The sequence below is a fragment of the Gymnoscopelus microlampas genome, assembly GCF_963454915.1.
Source record: "Gymnoscopelus microlampas genome assembly, chromosome: 10".
Classification (NCBI taxonomy): Eukaryota; Metazoa; Chordata; class Actinopteri; order Myctophiformes; family Myctophidae; genus Gymnoscopelus; species Gymnoscopelus microlampas.
In genome coordinates, this window is record NC_139947.1 from 45,920,301 (window position 1) to 45,945,738 (window position 25,438).

Sequence of the window (25,438 nt, forward strand, 5' to 3'; positions counted from 1 at the left end):
TAGGATGTCGTGAGGCGGTGATTAGGGTGTAGCCTACGAAGTTGTGAAGATATTAAGTGTTTCTAGATCGCACAGTGCAGGATATTCAATTTTTATTACTGAACAACTCAGAATCATTAAGGTCAAAGAAACATCTATTTATAGAGTAAGGGTAACCTTGTTTATTCACAGAACTGTACACATTAAACAACAGTTTTTTTGCTTTGGCAATTTATCAAAATTGTGAGGTTGCCAGCTATAGGCTGGTCAAACAAATACCTTTGACATGTTTTATTCACGATTCATTGTCACACAAGTATCTTACAAAAAAGTGCACAGACAAAATGTACAAGAAATTGACATGCTATAAGGCACAAGGAAACACTGTAGCTTACAGTGTGCAACTTCACCGGTGGTACTGCTGTTAGTGGCACTCCTCTGCATGGCAAAGCATCAGTTCACACTAGCACAGATCTTGTTATTCATTCAAACACAATCAATTTAGCATGTATAATAATCCAAGTGTGAGAGAGAGAAACACAGGGCTACTTTATGAAGATCAATCATTTTCAATTGTTGCACTGGGATATGAATTTAGCAAGTCAGGAGCCAGTAGGCCTACCTTAAATAATACAATATTCCTCTGTTGAAGTAACTCTTTGCCAACCACTGCTTGTGTGACTTTTATCTTCATCTTCATGTAGGGGTTGTTTGGTGGGCAGGGTCATAATTTATCTTCACATCTCAAATGTCTGTCACCCTGTTATTTGTGTGCAGACATACACAAACACTATGACAAACTGGATAACATAATCATCTGATGCACAGCACCACAATCGACAGGCTTGTTACAGTATCTGTCACATGAGATTTACTTTGATGTCCTTGTATGTCGCTTGACTTGTGTTTATTAGTAAACTGGATCTCCTCAGAACCTGTAGGCAGCTGTACAGCAGTCAAACACTAAAACATGTGTTCTATTTGACTCGTGTGTAGTCACTGTAGTTAGTTTTTCTTTTGAAAAATAAAATACAAAACATACATGACATCAGCTGAACCTTGAAACTCGGATGACACTGTAAAGGGCACGCATGTCTTTGTCTGAAAAGTATTTCAAACATTTAAAGCTCTCAAGAGTGCTGCTCACATAACTTGGCAGACAATTTACATATGCCCAACAGTAAGGACATCATATATAACAAGCAGTCCAACATTTCTTCAGGCTTCTTTTTTGTTTTGTCTTCAAACCAAATAATATTTGTTTTAAAACCAAAGAAACTTAAAACCAAATAATATTTGGTTTAAAGATTCATATTATGTGTATCCTAGTCTGACAGCTGGTCTGTTGCCTGTTGAATGAATGGATGAACAGTGTAGGAGGAGCTCTCTGACTCAGGTTACTGGCAGGTGTTGTAGATTTGGATCTGCTTGTTGATATCATTGAGGATGCCTCTCATCTTGTCCTCCAGGCCATCCAGCTGCCGAGCTTTCCCCTCCAGCCGCCGCTGGTTCTCCTCGTAATCCTTCTCCAGCTCTATGGGACACAGGAACACCAGGAATGGTTAGACAACTATGCTTCTGGAAGAGGCTCTCTCGGACACGTCGAACAAGGGCCTCACCCTTGTCCACAATGTGTGCGTGTAGATCTGCAATTAAAAAACTCTTATTTGTGAGACTTCACACTGTAGATCTGCTAATATTCGCATATTTTTGCCAAATGTCCAGAATAGGGATGCTGGGTTCATGTAGTTAATACTCAAAGCAATTCCTTCAGAATCACACCAGTAGATCCATAGCCACTGTCTTCTTATCTTTGTTTGTTTGAATCCGCATATAAGTGGTTTTTAACACAATATAAGTGTGTAAAATGTGATGCCAAACAAAGAGGCCGCAGTTCCCAGGTTCTCTCTCTCTCTCTCTCTCTCTCTCTCTCTCTCTCTCTCTCTCTCTCTCTCTCTCTCTCTCTCACACATATACAGTACATACTAGTACCGCCCCGCCCCGCCACAGAACGCTATGGCTCAACCCGCCCCGCGACCCGCGATTTTTTTTTTATTCTGTAAAATTATGGTTAGAAAATAATCCCCAAGTGTATTCAAACTGTTTTATTGTTACTATTCTTATTCTTATTAGGAATAAAGACAAAACAAGAGCATGTTATTATTTTAATTTTTTTTGCGTGTGAGAGCGCGTGACCCGCTCACCCTCAGCCCGCATCATTTTCTCCGAAATTCTGACTTGACCCACCCGCGCCGCGGGTTGACCCGCGGGTCCCGCGGGTTACGGGTCAACCCGCGCATCACTAGTACATACAGTACACACACTCACACACCTGCTAGTCTTTGCAGCTTGTTTTGAGCATCTCTCAGTAGTTCTTTGGCTTCATCTCGGAGGCTCTCTGCTCTCTTCTTAGCATCTTGGACTGCCTTGGCCTTGGTGTCAACACGCTGCTGCACCTCATGGTATTTATCAGTCAGCTGGCCGTCCAGAATCTGAATGTTAACACAGAAAACAGCATAATCCAATATCTCCAAGCCAAAGATATTTTGTCAAAGCCACACATAAGAAAAAAGCCTATCTTCGTATCTTCTGTTTCTGTAGCATGAGGCAGCTTCATGTACAAGAACACCCCCTGGACATGACGCTAGTATGTTGCAGGGACTTACCCCCATTCCAACCCTTGATATTGAGTGCCAAGCAGGGAGGCACTGGGTCCCATTATTATCGGGTCATCATACCAGAGTCTTTGGTATGACCCGGCTGGGGATCAAATCCTGACCTCCCAGTCTCAGGGCGGACACTCTAGTCTAACCACAAGGCCACTGAGCTGGTCACACTGATACCATAGCCACACACTATAGTATATAAATACTACACACACACACGCACGCACACACGCATGTGCACACAGCACACACACACACACACACACACACACACACACACACACACACACACACACACACACACACACACACACACACACACACACACACACACACACACACCTGCTTGGCCTCCTCTGCCTTAGTTCGTGCCATCGTGGCAGTCTCTTCTGCTAGTGCAGCCGCCATGCTGTTGTTGGCACGTTTGGTCTTCAAGGCATCAATCTCTTGTCCTAGGGTGCCAAGGCGGGCCATGGCCTCCTTCAGGTCCTTCTCCCTGTTGGACGTCTCTGACTCAATCTGACAAAAGCACATACTGTACATGAGCCAATTGAATTCGCTGTCACTTTGATTATTTGTCTGCTTCTGTTTGTTTATCCACACAAAGTATGAATATGATCTCATTATAAGAGCTGGATGAAGAGTTGTGACTACATTGTTAACATTTTAAGTTTCAGGCTCAAACAGTGTAAGCACTCCTAAGAAATTGGGAATGTTTTATCATGAATAAAAATGTATAAATGCCTGCATTGTTGTGTCATCTGAGAGTAGTTCAGTTATTATTATAATAATACCACAATCATCATGTGACATCGTACCAGTAAAGTGAATGGTACGATTCTCTCCAGTACACATAAACATAAAACTCTCATGACCCTGTAAAAGGCTTTGCTTTCTGGGCTAAGTGCAAATGAATCGACACAATAGGGATAGAAATACCATTAGCCTGTGGATAATGACTTCCTAAAAGAACATTATGCATGTAATCTGCCTACTGGAAATGGCTTGCAGATGGCAGACGAACCAGCTCACTGGTTAAGAGCTCAAAATGATTGTCCTGGTACCCTGCTAAAATAATTGTTTCATGTGGTGATTATACCTGCTTGAGTCGAGCCATAGTTTCCCCAATGTCAGCTTTGGCTCCAGCTATGGCCTTCTCAGCTGTGGCCTGAGTGGTCTTAGCATCCACCAGGGCCTGTTTCACCTTCTCCGCTGTGGTCTTCACACCCTCTGCACGATGCCTGAGGAACACACAAACACACACAAACACAACGTACTGCAGCATTACACACAGGGAGAATGTTAACACAAAACATGCACTGCGTGCTTATTGCTAAAATACCAATTACAAGCGTTTGTTGACATTTGTTTAAATCAGTGTTTCTCAAAGTGGGGCCCAGGGACCCCCAGGGGTCTGTGAGGGGATCCCCAGCTAAATGATTGATAGTTAGGAACCAAATGGACCCTTACCGGTCTGTAACGCTGAGAGTGTAAAACCAAACGGAACCACACTCTTATTACTATCATAGTTATGGGGGTCCGTGGAGTCCTTGAAATTAAAATAAATAACAATACAATTCATGGTGTCTAGAGAACAAATACCTGGCCCTCTTGGCATCCAGCAACAGTTGCTCTGCCTTGCGTACATCGTCCTGGGTCTGGTCTAGGATGGAGTCCACATTGGACAGGCTGCGGACGCGGTCTTTGATCTCGTCAGCAAGGTGTCTGATCTGCTGAGGCGAAGCGGGGATGGAGAGTTCCAGTACACGGTTCGCTATCCTCTCAATGCTGTCTGGGTCTGCGCCTTCTTCTGCAGAAAGAGAGACAGAGTTATGTGAAACATGTTCAAACTTAGACAAAATGTTTAGGTTTATTTGATTGATTGATTGTTAGATAAGCAATTTTCTATAAAGAGCATAACTATATATAAAAAGGAACTAAATTAGTTTATCTTCTGTCAGTGTGATTTCAAAAACTGTTAGGTGGTGACAGTTTAAAAGTGCAAACACCCTACTGTTGTATTTGAGTTTGAGTTTCCAACAAATCCTGATGGTAATGTGCTACAATCATGAAATATCTTCTCTGCAGTGGCTCTGTTCTGTGCTGTGTTTTCAACTATTGTACTTTGTTGCACGCCAGTGTCGCTCGCCGAAAATAGCTCACGTGTGAGGAATTCTCTGATCTGTTTGATGAGGTCTCTCAGGTCGTTGTTAGAGCGTTCCACTTTGTTCTTGGTGGCTGTGGCTTTGTCCAGTGCTGCCTGGGCTTTGCCCTTAGCCTCCTCTGCCTTGGTCTTTGCCTCTGCTACCTGCACAGAAAAGATGATGGACAGACCGCCATGACTTATCCAACCGGGCAATTGTTTTTGCCACAAGGTTTTTGCCTTAAAGGTTTTTGCCTTAAAGGTTTTTGCCTTAAAATCAAAAAAAGTCAAAACAAATCGAATCAGACGGGCAACCATTGTAGTAAATTTTAAATAGCAGTAATATGTTCTCTTCTCCTGGTTTTAGTTAAACGTTTACCAGCAGCGATAATAGAAACGTCCCTGAACATATTGTGGCATTGTAAAGCACACTGGACAGAAGGTTCTAGTGTCACCACCCTACCTTCGTATAGAGTCCGTCCACCTCTCCCATGGCTTTGTTGAGCTCTGTCTCTGCATCTTTGGCTCTCTTCAGGGCATTGTCAGCCATCGACACGGCGCCGTTACAGTTCAGACCCCCGCAGTGACGGTTCCCCTCATCATCGCGGCAGCCCGCACCGCCACAGGGACTCTCTCCACAGGGGGCATCACCCGGGGCCCCGCACACCTGGTGGGACAGGTACAGGTACATTTGTATTTGCACTCATTCTTTTGCTGTATCCCTATTCTGGAACATTTGCCAAAAATAGCAGATCGGCAAGCATTGCGACACGAGAGCTTGTAGATCAGCTATTTTGAAATTGGCGTCGATAATTGTGAAGTGAGATTTCTTCGATTTGGTGCAGTAAAATGTTACTATATGTTTACAGGGATAGAATATGACCTTCTCACATGGTTTGAAAAGAAAAAGTGAACTGACTCACTGAGGTATTTGTTTGGTGAAAGGCCAAAGTTCAGAGAAATGTATATGTGTTGATAATATTCTTTATTATAACACCAGCACCACCATTACACTATTAATGTCACGCACCCCCTAGAGGTAATTTGTTCACCCCAGGGGGTGCACGCACCACAGTTTGGGAATCCCTGGCGTAGAGGGAAAAGTCACTCCCTGTGTGAAGAGAGTGGTGCCTTTGATGAGCCCCGTATTGATGTTGTCATCAATGTTTGTTTATTGGACATACATACGGAAGTCAGATATAGGAGTGGTTGGCACCACTCAAAAAAGAGTGGACAAAGTAAAGAGCCAACCCCGAGCAAATAAGTATTAGTTCACTAAGTATAGAGGGTTTAAGTGGTTAAACGACAATCTTGTATTTTACATATAAATTTAGCTCGAAAAATAAAATAGCTTATAACAGACCTTCTCATTGATCTTCTTCATGTCCAGGCCCTGTGCTCGGGCATTGAGGTCCACCAAGGCACGCTTGTTGATGGTGTTCTTGCGGTTGAAGTCATTCTTCTTGGCGGAGATGAGCTGCTCAGTGCGGCGGCGAGTGTCAGCCGACTTACTGACCGTGCTGGGCCTCGTGGTCGTCGACTCGTTGGCCCGACGCTCAGCGTCGCGAGACTTGTTGTAGGAGCTACGGATGCTGTCGTACGCACCTGGGGGGAAGGTCAAAGAATATAATCACCTTTATAATAATTTATAATACTATTCTACCTTTCCACTACGTATAAGTGATGGTGAATTTGAGGATGGTTGGGCCTTGCATAAATAAAGCATGGTAAAGATGGTAATGGCAACACTGGATCGCTCCAATAATTCTTACCCAGGAAGTTGGAGTTCTTGAGGATGTCCAGTTGTCTGTGGAGCTGTTCTGAGGTGAGGTTGAGCTCCTTAGCTTCCCTCTCCAGGGCACTCAGCTGCTTGCTTGCTTCTGAGTTTGTGTCCTGGACAATGGTCAGGTCTCCCTCCAGAAGATTCAGGGTGTCAGTGGTCTCACCAATCTGAGCCCTGCGGTTAGGTGGGGCAATGTAAACTGTCATTCCGGCACACACTCAAATTATACAACAAGATTTGAGTTGTGACATTAGATAATGCCACAAACAGTAGTTATTACACAGGGTAATAACAGCAATTATTTATTTATTTGTTCAATATATTCATATTATTACAATCAGTCATGTACAACATCTTTACCTTAGGTCTTCGATAAGCTCCATCAGTGTGGTGACAGCAGCAGCAGTGGCGTTGCGTGCATTGACGATGCCCTGGGCCAGTGCCAGTTTCTCCTCCAGGTCTCTGAAGGCCTTCTCATAGGCCCCAGTGAGCCCTGTAGTCTGGATCTCATGAGCACGCTCCGCCAGAGCCTTGGTTCGCACCGCCAGGTCCTGTTGAGATGAGAGAGAAAAATGAATAGTCAAAGTAGAAAATGGCTGCATGTGTTGGCCACATTAACCCTGCATGGCGTCTCTATTTTGGGCATGTAATTATAGCAAAAATTCTAAATCAATAGGCTCGGCCTATTCATTTAATAAATCTAATAAACAGCCGATCTTCCAGGATCCCAACGTGTTGTGACATGTGAGCTTATAAAGTAGATCCCATATTTTCACAGTGCGACACCATTGTACGACAAGTCAGGCTTAAATAGTTAGTACTCTTGCATAAACACATTTTACAGGTACTATAGCTAGAAGAGCATGATTGAGTAAGACTGCATGAGAAAAAAAATCTGTTTCAAACTTGTGATGACATTGACCACCGACCGACCCAAGGGACAACAACGTTCCTGTTTGACGCTGCTTTGAAAGTTTCTAAAATAACTTTGCCAAGTGCAATCCTGTTCTTCTTACTGTGGGCTGTGTGCCATGACACATGACATACCGTAATGACTTAAGTTCTGCCTTATTATGGGACCCAACGTCCTCCTCCACATCACCCACATACTGTTTTGTTGGGTTTGCTTTTCATGGCATACCTGGACAATGCGGTCCCAGTCCCCAAAACACTGGTGACAGGGCTGGCAGTTGGGGAACTGGCCGGAGAAGCCCCTGGCACACTGGTCACAGCGCACACCTGACACGCCCTGCTCGCACATGCAGTGGCCTGTCACCCTGTTGCACTGAGAGGCTGCAATGCCACGCCAGTCACAGTCACAGGCTGGATGTACAGAAAGAGAGAGAGAGAGATAGAGAGAGATAGAGAGAGATAGAAAAAGAGAGACAGACAGTGAGAGAGAAAGAGACAGAGACGTGTAAGAGACAGTGGCACAATATATGATAGGCAGAGAATAACGGGCTACAGCACAGTACAATATTGGGAAAAACAAGGACAGCAAATGTATTACACCATCTATTTGAAATGTATTATATTAATATACAGGCAGTTTACTCTCTTCAGGTTCACATTTTCCTAAAAAGGTTTCCAAAGACTGAAAGACTGAAATCTTCTTCGCTTATGACATAGCCGATCTACAAACTCACAACACGTCGCAAATGCGATGCGTTCTGGGCTGTTGTTGTTGATTTTCAGCGAATAAATTTGGTGTAGACGGAAAAAAGAGATGACCAAGTACAGAGCCAACTCAGGTCAAGTTGACTATGTATACTATAGAGGGTTTGAGTGGTTGTTATGTTCCTAACCTCTGCACTGACTCCTGGGGTCTCCCCAGTAGTTCTCCTGACAGTTCGTACAGGTCGTTCCCCCGAAGCCGTCACGACACTGACACTGACCTGTGAACTTTAGGATACAGAGAGGAGGGACAGAAGTAGGACAAATACCTCTGTCAGAGTCACAAACAGGACCTGGACACACGCAAACACTCGCGCACACCCACACCTACACCCACACCCACACACCCACACCCACACCCACACCCCCACACACACACACACACACACACACTTGCATGTGCCCACAAACGCACACACTCACAATGGCAAACATCATACCTCATTGCATGAGGAGCTGACAGAGTTCTGGGGGTCACAGCCACACGCCTCACAGCCCCTCCCACCGGCCAGGTTCCAGTGGTTGGGGGCACAGTGGTCACACGTCAGGCCAATGACATTGGGCAGACACTGGCACTGCCCGGTGGCACGCTGGCACACACAGTCATCACGTTCCATGCACTGGCTACTTTCAGTACCCAGGAAGTTACAGGTACACCCTGAGAGGAGGGAGAGGAGAAGAGTTGAAGCATCATAATGAACCACTTAATCCCTACTTTGTCATATGAAGAATAGCAAATATAGTCGATCTAGAAGCTCACAACTCTTTGCATTGAGTTGTGATTTTTGTTATTTTAAAATTATTTGAAATCTTTGAAAATGTTTGTGAATAATGGCATGGCCAGCATAGTGAGGACAGATTGAAAGCGATCGAAAAAGAAAAGCACATGACGTGGGGGTGCAAACCAACAACTCTTGTTCAATGTAAACCTAATCTCTTCAGGGTACCTTTATAACATCACTTTAATGAAACTTAAGGCTCTGGGTTGACAGTGAATAGTGAACAGTGAATATCTGTATCTGTCTGTTCGTGGGTCTGCGGGGGATGCACCAAATCTCTATGAGACCGTAACGCATGCACTGCTATCCAAAAAACACACAATTCTGTGATTGCACCTTTATTGTTGGGGTGTAACTCACTTCTACAGTTGCGGCGAGCAGCATCTCCAAAGTACCCGCTCTTGCAGATGCCACACTTGGGCCCCTCTGTGTTATAGAGGCACTTCTTGCACTCTCCGGTACGTCTGTCGCATGCATCCATGTCTGACATGTCAATGTTGTTACTGCACTGGCATGGCTGGCAGCGCCCGCCAGGCTGGGAGGGGTTGCCGTAGTAACCCGGGGCACATTCCTCACAGCGGGCACCTGTAGGGCAACAGGAAGACAGGAAACGAAAAGAGAATAGAAGAGTTTGAATGAGGATAGATAGAACGATTAATTCACACTGTGGCCATTTGGTTCTTATGTCATACTCGGAGGTATCATGGAGGTAAAGAGCATAATGGCTGCCGTGTGAATAAGATCAATTGTCGTTCAACAATAACTTTGGCTGGCATTGTTTTGGCCATAATGTGCTGTACACAGTACTACTACTACTACTACTACTACTACTACTAAAACAGAGCATCTGTTTACATGGATAATTAAGCAGGAAGCTTACTGCATTACAGCAATGGTTATGCTTGGTTTTATTGTGTTGTTGGACACTCACATTAGCTAGCTTCAATTACTCAGTCTATGCAAGCATGCACAGTAAAACCTCAGAGTTAATTTAACTCTGAGAGTACACACTTTTACCAAATTGGCCCCGTAAGGAGCCGTAAGGGTCAATTTGGTTACATTTGTATACACATGTATAAATGAACATTGAGGACTTTACTGTGTGGCTTTAAAATTGCTATAACGTGTTTAAATTAGCCAAGGTCTAAAATCCATTAAAGCAGCAATTCCATTTGAAATATCCATCAGATTATGTATGTCTATAGCAATAGCTTTAACCCTCTATGAAACCAAAGCTACATTTTAGTTTCTTAAAAAAGTGCTAGTTATACAGTATACAGTAGCATGTTAACCCGATTAATCAGTATTGTTACTCATGTTCCATAGTCATTTGTAACTCTGGGATTATGTTAAGCGGCTTTCATTTGTTAAGGAATTTGTGATCACACGGTTGCTCAGTGGATTACGAACATCAGATTATTATTATTATACTATTAGATCATACAGTAGATTATGATGTTATCTTGTACCAGAATACAGTAGCAGTCAACACAATATTTAGCCTTTTTTGCTGCACCACCCCTCAAGAAACAACAAAGAAACCTTTGAAATCAGAACGAAAGCATACTAATTTGGATCATAATGATATACCCCACTCTACTATGTAGGCAATTTTATTTGGCTGTATTTAAACCCTTTATTCCATAATTATACACCATACCATTAAGACACATGTCATTTGCTGGGCTGCGGCCTTCAGACTTTAGTGAACCATTAATTTGGTCCTGAGGTCTATGAGTATCATTTCATGCTAGCACATCCACCCTTCCTTACTACACACTACACAGTAAAATCCTCAGAGGAAATGTATCAATTTGTAACTCTGAGAGCGTACAAATCTAACACGGGTCCATTTGGTTACATCTGTACACTCTCAGAGTTAAATGAATACCGAGAATTTTCCAGTGTAGTATTTGTCATACGTTCCCTTCATACTCTCTCATTTTCCTGTCATGGTGAGCTCTGTCCTCTCTCTTTAGTCATACATACAGTAGAAAGGCCTGTTGACCATATATTCACATGCACTCACACATAATATGGTAAAATTTGATGACAGGGTGGATGGATACTAGAAGGGCCATTAGTGTTCAGCATGTTTTTTTAATCCTGCTTCATCACAGGTGAAGCACACAGTGATTTGGCCGCAGAAGGCAAAGCTAACTCAAAGCAGAATGCCTGTCAAGACTCATTTCTCAGACATTAAATATAAGATGGCCTACAAAATAAAATCATCAGTGTTGATTTAACTCTGAGAGTGCATACATGTAACCAAATAGACACGTAAGGGACCATTTGGTTACATTTATACACTCTCAAGAGTTACAAATGTATTATGACATTACTCTGTACGGTCAGTAAAAATGACACAGATGGGTTTTTAAAGTTGCCTGGCTGTATTGTCTTGGCATCAATACAGCTCTATCTCTCTCTGTACATCAGTGCAGTCAAAATTACTCTCCCCTGCCCTCAAAAATAAAACCAAACAAAACATTATTTTGTTACAGCACATTAACAGTGGTTACACCTGCTACGCACAGGAGAGATAGAAGCTGACCCAGATTCAGAATCAACCAAACTTCATTTATCCGTTCCTTTATATCCCAGCCTTCCCAGTTACAAGTATGGAGGATGTGGGACAGGACAAATATTCAGTTCTATTTTTGTTTTATCAGACATTATGCAAAAAGCACATTGTGTTTTTCCACTAACAGTGATTCTGGGTCAGGTCCTCAATCGGGGTACGCATGGACAGACCTGGTTCAAAATAGGGTGTTTATTTCTTTTATATTTTTTTATTTCAATCATTTCAAACGCTTTTATTGTGTGCAGATTGTGTTTACTTGTAACCTGCGCTGGCTACACAGTACATCCTTAAGTTCAATTTATGCTTTGCTTGCTTTGTCTCACAACGTTCTGAGTTTTGAGCATTCAAACTTTGTGCAACTTGCTGACAGCTCCGGCACAAAATGTAAACAAGGAAATGAGTGTGGCCTCATGCATCTCCGTGAGTTTTTACTTAATCTCTCCAACCAATCAGAGTACGCAACATTTTATGGAGTGCCATGTGAACATTCATTTCCTCCATGAATCATTTTTGTCGTTTTGACGTCACGTTTGTTGTGCGCTGCGTCGTTCGACACTTCACACAAAGCATAAATTCACCTTTAGTATTTCTTCAGAGTGGATTCACCATATTTGAGTATATTTCACATGAGCCCATCCCGCTAAACAGGAGACACGCTCGACCAGTCCCAGAAAAGAAGCGTTTGAGAGGATTTTAATCAAGTGGGGGGGGGGTTTGAGCCAGGTCTCGCAGAAGTGCACGGTGGCACAGCACCACTGCTGGGATGGGGTGCTGAAGCCATGCAGAGAGGTATGGGATTTGGTACAGGAGGGTGGGTGAAGGGGAGGGAGAGTTGCTTCGGGTTTGGGGTTCACCATTGTTGCTACTCACGCTTGAAAATGGTCACCCCGGAGCGTTTAACAATCCCTGTGCCGAGTGATACAGGGAAGGGAGGAAATGACATCACATGTTACCACACTGTGTAACATCCGCCCTCTAACGACTCTCCAGATGAAAGGTTCATCTTAATTCATTGGGTCAAGACCTGATCCTTTTGTTTTCCTACTAAATAGTCTCTCTATTGCCGTTGCCGTCGACAAATGTTGAGTGTAGGAGTTTAAAAAAAGGTTATGGTGAGATGCAGTTTACACTTTTTGTCTGTTTTTGCTTCTTTCGGTTTTCATCACTGAGTTTTACATCTAGGACTGTTTTACTGTTGCACTAGACTAAACTAAGTGAAACTACTGTATAATGAATGCCTCTCTCCAAAAACATCTAACTGTGGTCTGGTAGAACACACCAAGGTCATAGAACTACATACTGTTGATGAAAGACCCTCATACTGCCACAACACCATGACGCGTCTCTCTTACACCTACACCCACACGCACACGCAAACACACACACACACACACACACACACACACACACACACACACACACACACACACACACACACACACACACACAACACACACACACAGAGGATCACAAGGAATGGAGAATATGAGAGAGAGTAAGTGAGGATCGGGTTTTACCTGTGTAACCCTGGTTACAGTTGCAGACAATCTGCCTGTTACGGTTGTCTTGGTAGCAAGAGGCCGCAAAGTTGCGTCCACTGTTCGGCCCGTCTGGGCAGGGACAAGGACGACACTGGTTACCGGAACCTAAAACTGGGTTACCGTAGAAACCATTGGCACACCTACGAATAGAACAAAGGGATGTTATGAACCCGAAATCCATAGATACCCTTGCTATTTCTATTTCTACACTGAAACAACATGAATAATATCCACTTGTATCCTAGCATCCCTAATCTGGGGGAAACATTTGCAGAAAATAGCTGATCTACAACACAAAGCATTTTTGTGTTGAGGAGGGAAAAGAGCGGGCCAAGTACAGAGCCGACCCCAGTCAACTAAATAGAGGGTCAAACTAATAAAGGGTTTAAGCGGTTAAAACTGTCTTTGCATGCTCGTTCCAAGTCCTCACCTCTCACACTTGTCTCCTCCGGTGTTGTCCCTGCAGTTGATGCAGGCCCCGGTTCTCTGGTGACACTCCTCGCCATGACCGTTGCACTGACAGGGCCGGCAGTTGGGGAAGCCCCAGTAGCCCCCCTGGCACCCATCGCAGTGCAGACCGAACGCACCCGGGCGACACTGACACTGACCGGTGTGTTTGTCACAGAGGCGAGTTATGGAACCTTCCAGACTGCATCCGCAGGCTGCAGACAGACACACAGAAAGCAGAGGTGTAATTTCAGAAAAAACAGAGGGTGGCAAAGGAAAGTGACCACTTAAGCCCTAAAAATGCCTAAAACAGGTTGAAAGTGACTAATGAATGTATGGTATTGGACAAGAAAACATTGTGTCTATAATGTGTCACATGTAGATGGATGGGTGGGGATATGGGGATTTCGATTTTGGCTTCATGTGTATTCATGGGCAGTAGAGGGCGCCAGCAGTACAGTTAATACCATTGGCAGGTAAATGCATTAACAGTGTGTAAAATATACATAACAGAGTCCGGGTCTAAATATTAAGATTCATATTCTTTCTTTAGTCCCACCTATACAGCCTGAGGGTCCAAAGCCAAAGGTCCCCGGAGAACACTGGTCACAGCGCCGGCCAATCACATTGGGCCTACAGCGACACTGACCTCCGCGGACATCACATAGAGAGCTGACCGAACCCTGCGGGTCACAATTGCAAGCTGGGGGAGAACAGAGAGAGAGAGAGAGAGAGAGAGAGAGAGAGAGAGAGAGAGAGAGAGAGAGAGAGAGAGAGAGAGAGAGAGAGAGAGAGAGAGAGAGAGAGAGGAGAGAGAGAGAGAGAGAGAGAGAGAGAGAGAGAGGGAGGGAGAGAGAGAGAGAGAGAGAATGAACACACAACAAAACATGCCAACTAAACTAGAAACTACACCAAAGCAAGTAAAGCAACTCCAATTATACAATTACCGGTAAACAAGACAGGGTTTAATAATGGTGCAGCTTCCATGTGAATCTCTGACGTCATATAGATGGTTTTCTTGTTTACAAACAGTACTGGGTGTGTGCGCATTCAGGGAGCAAAAACGCTTTGACTGAAACATGCACATGATTAGACTCTAATCAGCTGTGCGTGATTAGAGTGAGCTAGAGCAGCGAGCGGTAATTCATGATCACGTGACCTCAAGTACAGGTCTGTCTCAAACTGTAAAGATGCGTTCCAGATAATGCTGTAAAGAGTCCTGCATTATACGCCCTAGTTCCGCAGAGAAACCCGTCTATTGATGATTTCAGTGTTACCCAAATATGGAGGGATGTTGGGACGTCACAAAATCTGAATGAAAAACATGCTGATTGGTGTAGTGCTTTGCGACATTAGCAGATGGGTGAATGAATGGGCTCAAAGACATACATACTTACGGACGAACACTATTCTAGATGGCTCGCCCCTTAGGTACCATGTCGTAAGAATACTCAAACAGCAGAGGAGCCTTTTAAAATTAGCACTAGAGTTAAGACTCACGCAGGGCCCCGTCGTTAATGATGGCCGACATGCTGGTGATAAGCTTGGCACAGGTGTCGCTCATCAGGGGCCGGGTGACGCTCTTGGCACTCTCATGGCAGCGGTATCGTTCGTAGGTCTGCTTCCTGGCGTTGGAGGCGGGGTCTCCTGCTGTAAACATATCCAGGGAGGTGTGGCGGGGCAGTAATGAAATCTGGAGAGATCGATGATGGGAGGAAGAGGAGGGAGCAAGAGGAAGTCATTCAATAGATATGGTCGTTAGTCATCAGCTTCTTTGTTTTTAGATGAATTGTTTGTGTTTAGAGAGAAAACTAAATTTTCTTATGCTTTTTATATACTCAGGTTTTTTTATACAAAAAATATATTACTAAATATAAACGACTAAATATAAATCAGGCTTTAGGTTGAGTTAAATATAGGTCTGTAGGTGGACTCACAGAGTCAATGAGGACGCTTGCATCGGTGGCTCCGTAGAGGATGCTGTTGGCGTCCTGGTAGCGGGTGAACTCAAAGCGCAGCGTGTAAGTCACATCTTTCTCCAGACACACAGAGTGAGGAAGGACCACAAACCTGGAGCAAATACACAACCCATTCACATTCATGTGTGCCTATCACACAAGCCTGTGTTAGAATATCAGGTTTTCCGTACATACTGTAGGCTACATATTGGGACAAATGTTGGGGACAGATTTGGTGCCCCCAAATTTATTTGACTGCAGTTTTGAGGTTAATGTTTTCGTGCGTGCGTGCGTGCGTGCGTGCGTGCGTGCGTGCGTGCGTGCGTGTGAGAGAGATGTGTGTGAGTATGTGGTGAGTGTTCTTGTGCTCCTCTCACCTGGCCCCGGCTGGCAGGGTGACAGTGAGTCTGTCATCAGCAGGGATGGTGTTTCCACAGGGACTACTGGTAGGAATGGCCCCTGGACGGACCACTGTGACACGCACCTCCTCCCAGTCCCTGGGCATCTACAGTACACACACCATCATAGAAATATGACTGCTATGCATCAACAGGAAAAGTTCAGCTTTGAGTACCAAGTTTTATGTATGGGTCTTTATGGTCTCTGCGTTAAACTATATAACATATAAACTATGTAACTCTTTTCTGAAAACACACACACAGACACACAGACACACACACACACACACACACACACACACACACACACACACACACACACACACACACACACACACACACACACACACACACACACACACACACACACACACACACACACACACACACACACACACACACACACAAACAAACACACACACACACACACACATACACGCACACAAACACTAACACTAACCCTAGCACTCACATATATAATCACACCTACACACCGACCTGTGACTCGTAGCGGATGAGTAGGTCATACTCCATGGAGATGGGTATATTAGTGATGTGGAACTCCAGACTGCCACGCTCAGGTGCGCGGGCGAACCCTATACCAGTCCATGAGGCAGGACGTCCAGGCTGGTGCTCCCTGGTCTCCACTACACAGCCCTGGGAATGTACAAACACACGTTTCATACCCTACAGATATTGAAGTTCCTTAAAAACCTAGGCCCTATTCAAAAACTTATACAAAGTACAAATAGCCGCTCTACAAACTCACAATGCATCGCAATCGGCAGGGTGATGGTGGTTTAACACATCTATCTAATCAAACAAATAGCCACACAATCCTCAGTTGCAGTGACATTTATTCATGCACCAATGTTTTGACTGTGAAGCCTTTATCACACCCCCCAATGAATGATTTATAGCAGAGATGCTGGTGTGTTAATACATGTAATTAAGTGGAGGAGTGTGATGCAATTTCTTTGATGAGTTCTGTATTTTCCATACAGTCCATCCGTACTCAATCATTTTCCTCCTCAGTGGGTTGACCAATTTATTACCATTCTCACCACAGGATCTGCAGTCGCAGCCACTGGCCCACAGCCCAGACAGATGGTGGGTGGAAATGCAGGTATGGACTAGTATTTTTGAATGAACACAAGGCATCAGGCTGTATTCTGTGACATGGATGCTGTTGTGATATTTTGTTCTTTATTGCAGCTTGTTTACTGTATTGTATTATTTTAGTTCATGTTTGTAACACTGTTTTGAAGAGTGCTATACAAATAAGATTTATTATTATGATGATTATTATTAGTATTATAAATATTATTTGTTTTTAAATTTCAAACATAATTTACAACAAATCCTGTAACGTCTTGCCATTAGATAATTAACTGTAAAACATCAACATAAACTCACCTGGCCCATCTTGGCAAACTCGGCCTCATAGGTGTAGTGGTCCAGAGCCATGAAGAAGTACCCAGACTCCACCTGGGTACACTGACGCTCCGTCATGTGACTGCGACAGCGGCACTGACCACTCTCCATGGAGCATCTATGGAGGGCAGGCATAAAATGGTCATCATGCAGACACAAAATATGACATTTTAATTCATGCTTTCCTCTGTTTCAGGTCAAAGCAGTGTTCAAAAAACTACAAAAAGGTATAGCCATGCATTTCTTCCAGATGTATGTGTGTGTGTGTGTGTGTGTGTGTGTGTGTGTGTGTGTGTGTGTGTGTGTGTGTGTGTGTGTGTGTGTGTGTGTGTGTGTGTGTGTGTGTGTGTGTGTGTGTGTGTGTGTTCAATATCTACTGTATTTTGTTTCACAGGGCACATCTACACATCTACAGGCTGGGCATAATAAATATGGTAGATTGATTTTTACTTAAGAACATGAGTTCTTATTGTATCTTTTAACAATATTGTAAATTCTAAGAGTGGACCCCCATACCACAACTTATTCAGTCAATACAATTATTTCAATTAACCCCTTAAAACCGGGAAAACATCTGTGCCCTTTTGGATTTTTGCGACCATGAAAAAATAAAAATTATTAATTAAAATTATGAACATTTTAGAAAAATCTTTAAAGTGTGAGAACTACTGATTTAGAAGGCATTTGTAGAAACAGCCTCAGGTCTTAATGCATTAATAAAGACATACTGTATAATACAAGGAGACCGCTGAACAAGGTAACATGACATTGTAACAATTTTATATTGAATATCAATGTTTGGAATATCATGAAATTATTTTTCAGTCACATCATACCCTGCTCTACACCCAATCTGTGCTCACAAAACCTGTGTGTATGTGGGCGTACGCACGTGTGTGTGTGTGTGTGTGTGTGTGTGTGTGTGTGTGTGTGTGTGTGTGTGTGTGTGTGTGTGTGTGTGTGTGTGTGTGTGTGTGTGTGTGTGTGTGTATGTGTGTGCGAGAGGATTAACACTAAACCAAGAGCACTCACTGGTTGTCCAGAGCTCCGCCCACGTCACACTCACAACCTCTGCATCCATTCACATCATGGCTCAGGGCCCAGTGCTCTGGCTATGTGGGGGGGGGGGGGGCATAAAGAGACAGAGAGAAGACATTGAGACAAATAGAAATAGAGTTGGCAGAGCAACACATGGACAGAAAGAGAAAGACAAGAGAAAGCAAGCAACAGAGTCACACATACTGATACACAAAACAGAGAGAGAGACAGACAGATGGAAGAGTCACAGCAGACAGAAAGGGAGACCCAGATAAACAGACAGACAGACAGACAGACAGACAGACAGACAGACAGACAGACAGACAGACAGACAGACAGACAGAGATAGATGCACAAGTCCCCACACATTATTAGCCCAGGGAACTTCCACTGCTGTTTGATTGACAGGATGTGTGTGAGTCATCTCAGTGTACCCAGCTGTTGTTCCCTCGCTAATGGAATATAACGGCTCTTACAGTAACTTTTCAAAATAACCCTGAGGCATATTATTATCGCTCACCTCTTTTACACTGTCACACTGACTGCAATTATTATTATTATATATCGTTTCCTCTCCATTGTACAGAATGTGCTGACCTGACTGTCACAGGATGAGAATCTGATGCCAGAGTTATTGCTTCTAAAAAAGAGGTTTTACAGAGAGCTTATGAGATACCTGACCATGTTAGGCATGCTGTAAACCACACTAACCGGACAGGCCTCAAATCCCTGGGCTAAATTTAGACTCTGCCCCCGGGAAGGAGCTCACATTCCTCGCTACTATTCCTGGCTGCGTGGGCTCCAGAGAGGAGAGGTGAAGTTATAATAGGAGGTGGATCGCCACGCAACACCTTGTTGTTTTGGCAGGGAGTGTGAGAGAGACACAGACTGGACCGAATAGAATAGGATGAGACCATCGACTAAAACAGAAGAGTTACTGAAATAAATTGGGGATGCGAGACAGTAGTTTGAACTATTGGGTGAAAGATGCCCAGTGAAATCCTCAGCATTGATATAACTCAGAGAGTGTACAAATGTGACCAGACCAAGATCTGTAAGCGTCCATTTTGTTACATTTGTACACTCCTAGAGTTACAAAGGGGTAAACGGTATGAAAAAAAAGATTAGTTTTCTCACACACTGAACTTATCTAAAAATTCTCAGATGCTACTCATGTTTCTCACAATTGCCTCTCTCAGCTATGAGAGAACAATGTTAGAAAGTCAAAATTGAGACCATGTCTCAATTGTCAGAGAACCATGGCAGAGAATTCTGAGAACTCAATTCAGCCCACAATTCAGCCCTTTTAAATTTTATATAGTAGCAGGAATGGGCGCCCATAATAAACGGACCGACATAAAGAATACAAAGAAAAAGAGAGAATGGCAGAGAGAGAGAGAGAGAGAGAGAGAGAGAGAGAGAGAGAGAGAGAGAGAGAGAGAGAGAGAGAGAGAGAGAGAATAGGAGAGAAACAACATTAATTTAATGGCACTGTAACAAAAGCAATGAATGAAAAATGGAGAGGAAGACAAGCAAAGGGCAGGATTCTTCCTTTTAAGCGAGAGGCAACAACAGCCGGTTAATAGACAGAAAAGAGTAAAAATGTGGAAGTGAGGGGGGCATGGTGAGAAATGGTCAGAAGCCGAGGGTAGATGGTTTAGCTATATGTACTTTATCTAACATTGTTCTTGTGTTCAATGACATTCTGAGCAGTATCTCTCTCACCAGACATTGGTCACAGCTGCGTCCAGTGACCAGGCGCTTGCAGAAGCAGTCTCCGCTCACGGGGTCACACTGGGCGCTGCCAGACACCGTGCCCCTGCGGTCACAACGGCAGGCTGGAGAGGGAAAGAAAAGGTACTGTGTTACATTTCTTCCTGCTGTGCTGACGCTGAAAATTTTCATTTTGTTGTTTTCCGCCATTCAAAATGATGCAGTAATAGTTTCAACGCACGCACGCACGCACGCACGCACGCACGCACGCACGCACGCACATGCACGCACATGCACGCACACACACACACACACACACACACAAAACACACACAGACATTCTAACTCAGTCATGCCTGGCTGTATCGTATTACGGCATTACACTGAAAAGCGATTTTCGGCTCCTGTTTTTGCTCTACACTATATCTTCACAATGCAAAACATTGCTATGTGTTGTGAGCTTGTAGATCTGCTATTTGTGACTAATGTTTAATCCAGAATAGGGTTCAAGTGGTTATAGCGACAATCGTTTATTTTTTTCTGTGGGTTCAAAACATACACTCTCAAATAGCAGCCGCACTACATTATGCCCTCCACTGAGTTGCATAAACACATTTCTTCTGCCTAGGGCCTCCTTTGCAGATCTAAATGACTCCAACGCTGAGTGCTAGACTAAACACCATCAGTTTCAGAGCACTAAGTATCTGTTAGCTCAGAATGTGGACAGATGCAGTGTGCCTGTTTCTGCCCATGACAGAGAGTCCACCTACAAAACAACACAACCCAACTCATTACAGCGATCACTGTTTACATTTAAGCATTTTACACTCTGAGGTAGAGCCTGACCGATACCAAATGTTTGGGTCCGATTTTGGATAGTCCTAGACCACAGATTACCAATGTTTTGACCGATATTGTAAAATGTGCAAAATCTTTAAATCACTTTGAAAAACTTAGATTGTAGCTTGTGGTTGTGTTATTTGTTTTATTTTATGCATAATTGCATAATTGCCAATACCGATGTGATCAAAAAAGTGAAATAATGGCCAATATAGGCTAGCGGCCAAAACGATATATTGGTCAGGGTTAAATGAGTGCTCTTAGTTTTGTGTGAACTGTGTATACTCACGCTGACAGCCTTGAGGGTTGTCGGCGCTCAAGCCAAAGAAGCCCGTCCTGCACTTGTCGCATCGTGGCCCCTCCACGTTGGGCTTACAGCGGCACTGGCCTCCCACAGTGCCCAGGGACGGGTCGGTGAGGCCGTCGCACATCCCTCCATTCTGGGAACCGTCCGGGTCACAGTCACAAGCTGGTTTGGGCAATGGGGTGGGACAGAGAGGAGGTGAGGGAAACGTGACACACAAAAACACAAATGTGAATATGCATTCTCACACACGCACGCACGCACGCACGCACGCACGCACGCACGCACGCACGCACGCACGCACGCACGCACGCACGCACGCACACACGCACGCACGCACGCACACACACACACACACACACACACACACACACACACACACACACAGACACACACACACAGACACACACACACACACACACACACACACACACACACAAACACAAATACACAATATGCTCTCACTATTATGCCAATTAATGTACTCAATAACAAAACCCACATTCACACATTAAATACACACACAGACAGGCACACCAACTCACCAATGCAAACCCTGGGGTCTCTGATATCCTTGGTGGGGTCTTTATAGTAGAAGGGTTTGCACATCTCACAGTTGCGTCCCATGGTGTTGTGGAGACATTCGTCACACACTCCTCCACTGACGTTGCCCGTGGCCAGGTACACCGCCATGTCAAAGTGACACTGGCTGGAGTGGCCGTTACAGTTGCATTCTGGGAATGGCAACAGAAAACAAAATTAAATACAAAAGTAAGTGCTTATCACATGTCAATAGAAGTGGAAAAAACAAACAATAATTAACACTTTTTTTTTAACCTCCTCTACTCACTCTTGCAGGCATTGGTGTTTCGTCCCTCAGCTGGTCTCCAGGGTAGGTCATTGTAGAAGTCATCACACCTTTCACAGTTCAGACCATTTGTGTTGTGGTTACACACACACCTGCCATGAACCTGGAACAGAGAGAGAGCGACATGGGGTCAATGTGTAATATGTTGATATTTCTGGTGGTGGTGGTGTGCGTGTGCGTGTGCGTGTGCGCGTGCGTGTGCGCGTGTGTTCACAACGTGTTAAAGAGATTCTCACTGTAATTGCAAATTTGTGTTGTCTCTCTCATTACTGGTGCAATATTTATTGACTTGACGAAGCTTTTGCTTTAGTTGATCACTATCTTCTTTTAGATCAACTCCATGCTATTGGCCTTTCTCAAAAGGCAGTTCTGTGGTTCAGCTTTTACCTTCATAACAGAAAACAAGTTGTCGTCTTACATGGCAATGAATCTGAGCTGTTGATTCAACAACAAAGTGTGGCCCAGGGTTAAACAATGGGACCACTTTTCTTCTACATATATCTATGTTAACAATCTTTCATATTTTTTTTTATAACTGTTGTGGTAAACTTAAATGCTGATGACAACGTAATCTAAATCTCTAAAACGGATCTACCGCAATTTCAAGCTTCAGTCTGATTTAAAAATGTTACACGATTGGCTTGCACACAATAAACTATTGCTCAATAAATCTAAATCCTTTGTATCCTAATAAAGGAATGGTACCAGACATAAACTCAAATCCAAACCTAGTTCTTGTATAATAACCAGTATTGATGGCACTCCTCGCATTAAGTTCATAACATTAAATATGTTTTTTAAAATATGTTTTTAAACAACATTCGCATTGGAAACACCTACTACATTTATGTGTGGAATTTGACACATTTGACATTGTTCATTATATTGATCCAGAGTTCTTCAGCGCATCTCCACTAACCATTCCTTCTATCTCGTCCCTGAGCCCATCAATGGGGGCGCACTCAGAGGCGTGGCCATAGCAGAAGCAGTTGCCGCGGACGACCAGCTCATACATGGCGTAGTAATACTTCTCCTTGATCTCCACTCTGGTGTCCAGCAGGTTGTCCCCCAGCGTGTGCAATTTGGTGAAGTTCACTCTCAGGTTGGTGATCCTCAGCTGATCTGAAGCCGTGCAGAAGGAAGGAGAGGAGAGGAGAGGAGAGGAGAGGAGAGGAGAGGAGAGGAGAGGAGAGGAGAAAAATATGATTTAGGTTCTACATACATCAGGAAATAACAAATCCTCCTGCAATGTTGGTGATCTTCTCGCCAGACAGAATGGGGGAGGGGGTGGGGAGTGGGTCAGAGAGCAACAGGGAGAAAAACAGGATTTAAAAATCACAGGTCCACATGTGGACGCTGGGGTTCAGCAAAGTTCACGTGTGGGCTAACGATCCTCAGCTGGTAGCGAGGGGATGTGGAAGTCAATAGAAAGATAGATGATTGCGGAGGTGATGGATGCCTTAGCAAAAATGGGCATAACATATGGTAAAGTAAAAAATATAAGACCATATGCATAATGAATAACACACACACACACACACACACACACACACACACACACACACACACACACACACACACACACACACACACACACACACACACACACACACACACACACACACACACACACACACACACACACACACACACACAGACCTTTTGGCCCTTCGGGAGGAAGTCGGGCCAGCGGAGCATGACAGTTGTGAGCAAGTATAGCAAAGTATTATGGGTGAGCAATGATTAATGATGCGGGACAGCTTGAGGGGTCAGTCAGCTCAGGGGGGTTTGGGGGGAGACAATGAGGATTGCAACCAGAGGTACGGCAAAAGTTCATAAATGGGGTTTGGGCAATTGGAAGATATAAAAACGATGTAGCAGAGTAGCCTAATTCTCAACTCTGGACCTAGTTAACCACTTAAGCAGTTCATCATACGATTGTGTCACAGGTATAAAAACGATGTAGCAGAGCAGCCTAATTCTCAACTCTGGACCTAGTTAACCACTTAAGCAGTTCATCATACGATTGTGTCACAGGCCGGAAATGGCGGAAATCTTTTGAAAATGTTGGAAAGTTTTCATCTATAATGACATGCCAAAAATAGAGACGTCAAGAAAGTGTATATTTCACTTGTGTCCCGTACAGATCTAAATTTTAGACAGATTAAGATTTAGAATGAAGATCAGCAATACTTTTTGTCTACACATGTACAGTACTTCTTATGGTACTTGGACTAAGTGCTAGGGTAGAAAAAATATATATTTTTAAAAAAGTGTATTTTTTTCATAATTGGTCGAGACATCATTTGGTGTCGAAATAGTTCTCCCCGTATCCTATCTCTAGGTACAGTGCACCTCGGGGGAGTAACTCCTTCTCCTCTATCTGTTCACCCAGTTAGCTTGAATCAGCCTGATAGCCAGTCAGTCAGCTGTCAGCTGTGGGTGGAACATCGTCTGCTGTCATACTCCAGCTGTTCTGCACAGCAGAGACAAGGGGGGCAGCAGCAGCAGCATGGGAAATCAATCAACGTGCACGTATGGAGGCATGCTTGCACTAACACAAGCGTGCAGGCACTCTTACACAGGAAGACGGACACAAGTACAGACACCCACACGTCTACAGACACCAACAAATAGACAAGCTTGGCTTCAGATGTGGGGCTTTCACAATGAAAAGTATCGAGCCCGATGTTTTGGTTGAAAAGGAGAGAGAGGGGAGAGTGTAATATACTGTACATAAAAATGTAACCTGAAAATGTACCAAAAAAGAAACTCTGTTCAGCACTGAACTGCAAAAACCAATGGTTTGTTTGTTAAGCTTTTTTCAGTTTTTGTATTTTTTTTTCCTGATGCAGAGTTCCTTTTTTGCTGCTGGAAAACTGTAAAAATGTATCCATAAAGGTCAACTTTTACACAGCCACTTAGTGAACAGGAGGAATAAGTCTGAGAGAGGATACAGACAGGGGGGGAGAAGACACAGACAGGGTATCACGCACGCACGCGCGCGCGCGCACGCGCACACACACACACACACACACACACACACACACACACACACACACACACACACACACACACACACACACACACACACACACACACACACACACACACACACACACACACACACACACACACTGGCCTGTTGTGTTCTGTTCCCTAGAAGATGACAGACAAAATGCCACTCCCTTCTCTCTCTCTCTAGAACAGGGACAATCGCTGGCACTGTTCTTCAGCCTCAGGGGCAACTACTGTACTGTACTGCACTGCACTGAAGGTATAAGCCTGT

General features: G+C 44.0%; 1 protein-coding gene across 2 annotated transcripts in view; it reads right to left on the bottom strand.

Moving 5' to 3' along the window:
• Positions 1-1,002: 1,002 nt before the first annotated feature.
• lamb2 (laminin, beta 2 (laminin S)) overlaps positions 1,003-25,438 on the bottom strand; it is a 61,425-nt gene continuing 36,989 nt past the window's right edge. Inside the window, exons 8-36 of one of the 2 annotated variants that reach the window (XM_084068549.1) lie at positions 23,069-23,271; positions 22,132-22,252; positions 21,827-22,015; positions 21,267-21,446; positions 20,150-20,262; positions 18,419-18,498; positions 17,369-17,504; positions 16,451-16,609; positions 15,932-16,059; positions 15,534-15,666; positions 15,097-15,289; positions 14,156-14,299; positions 13,580-13,811; positions 13,126-13,289; positions 12,479-12,514; positions 9,385-9,609; positions 8,686-8,903; positions 8,377-8,473; positions 7,713-7,894; positions 6,932-7,122; positions 6,561-6,745; positions 6,152-6,393; positions 5,252-5,455; positions 4,809-4,953; positions 4,248-4,455; positions 3,745-3,886; positions 2,988-3,164; positions 2,312-2,471; positions 1,003-1,513 (exon numbers count right to left, since the gene is read on the bottom strand). In XM_084068549.1, the coding sequence (XP_083924675.1) occupies positions 1,377-1,513; positions 2,312-2,471; positions 2,988-3,164; positions 3,745-3,886; positions 4,248-4,455; positions 4,809-4,953; positions 5,252-5,455; positions 6,152-6,393; positions 6,561-6,745; positions 6,932-7,122; positions 7,713-7,894; positions 8,377-8,473; positions 8,686-8,903; positions 9,385-9,609; positions 12,479-12,514; positions 13,126-13,289; positions 13,580-13,811; positions 14,156-14,299; positions 15,097-15,289; positions 15,534-15,666; positions 15,932-16,059; positions 16,451-16,609; positions 17,369-17,504; positions 18,419-18,498; positions 20,150-20,262; positions 21,267-21,446; positions 21,827-22,015; positions 22,132-22,252; positions 23,069-23,271 (4,724 nt within the window). In that variant the 3' untranslated portion in view covers positions 1,003-1,376. The remainder of the gene's footprint in view (positions 1,514-2,311; positions 2,472-2,987; positions 3,165-3,744; positions 3,887-4,247; positions 4,456-4,808; positions 4,954-5,251; positions 5,456-6,151; positions 6,394-6,560; positions 6,746-6,931; positions 7,123-7,712; positions 7,895-8,376; positions 8,474-8,685; positions 8,904-9,384; positions 9,610-12,478; positions 12,515-13,125; positions 13,290-13,579; positions 13,812-14,155; positions 14,300-15,096; positions 15,290-15,533; positions 15,667-15,931; positions 16,060-16,450; positions 16,610-17,368; positions 17,505-18,418; positions 18,499-20,149; positions 20,263-21,266; positions 21,447-21,826; positions 22,016-22,131; positions 22,253-23,068; positions 23,272-25,438) is intronic. The other variant, XM_084068550.1, reaches the window with a different exon arrangement.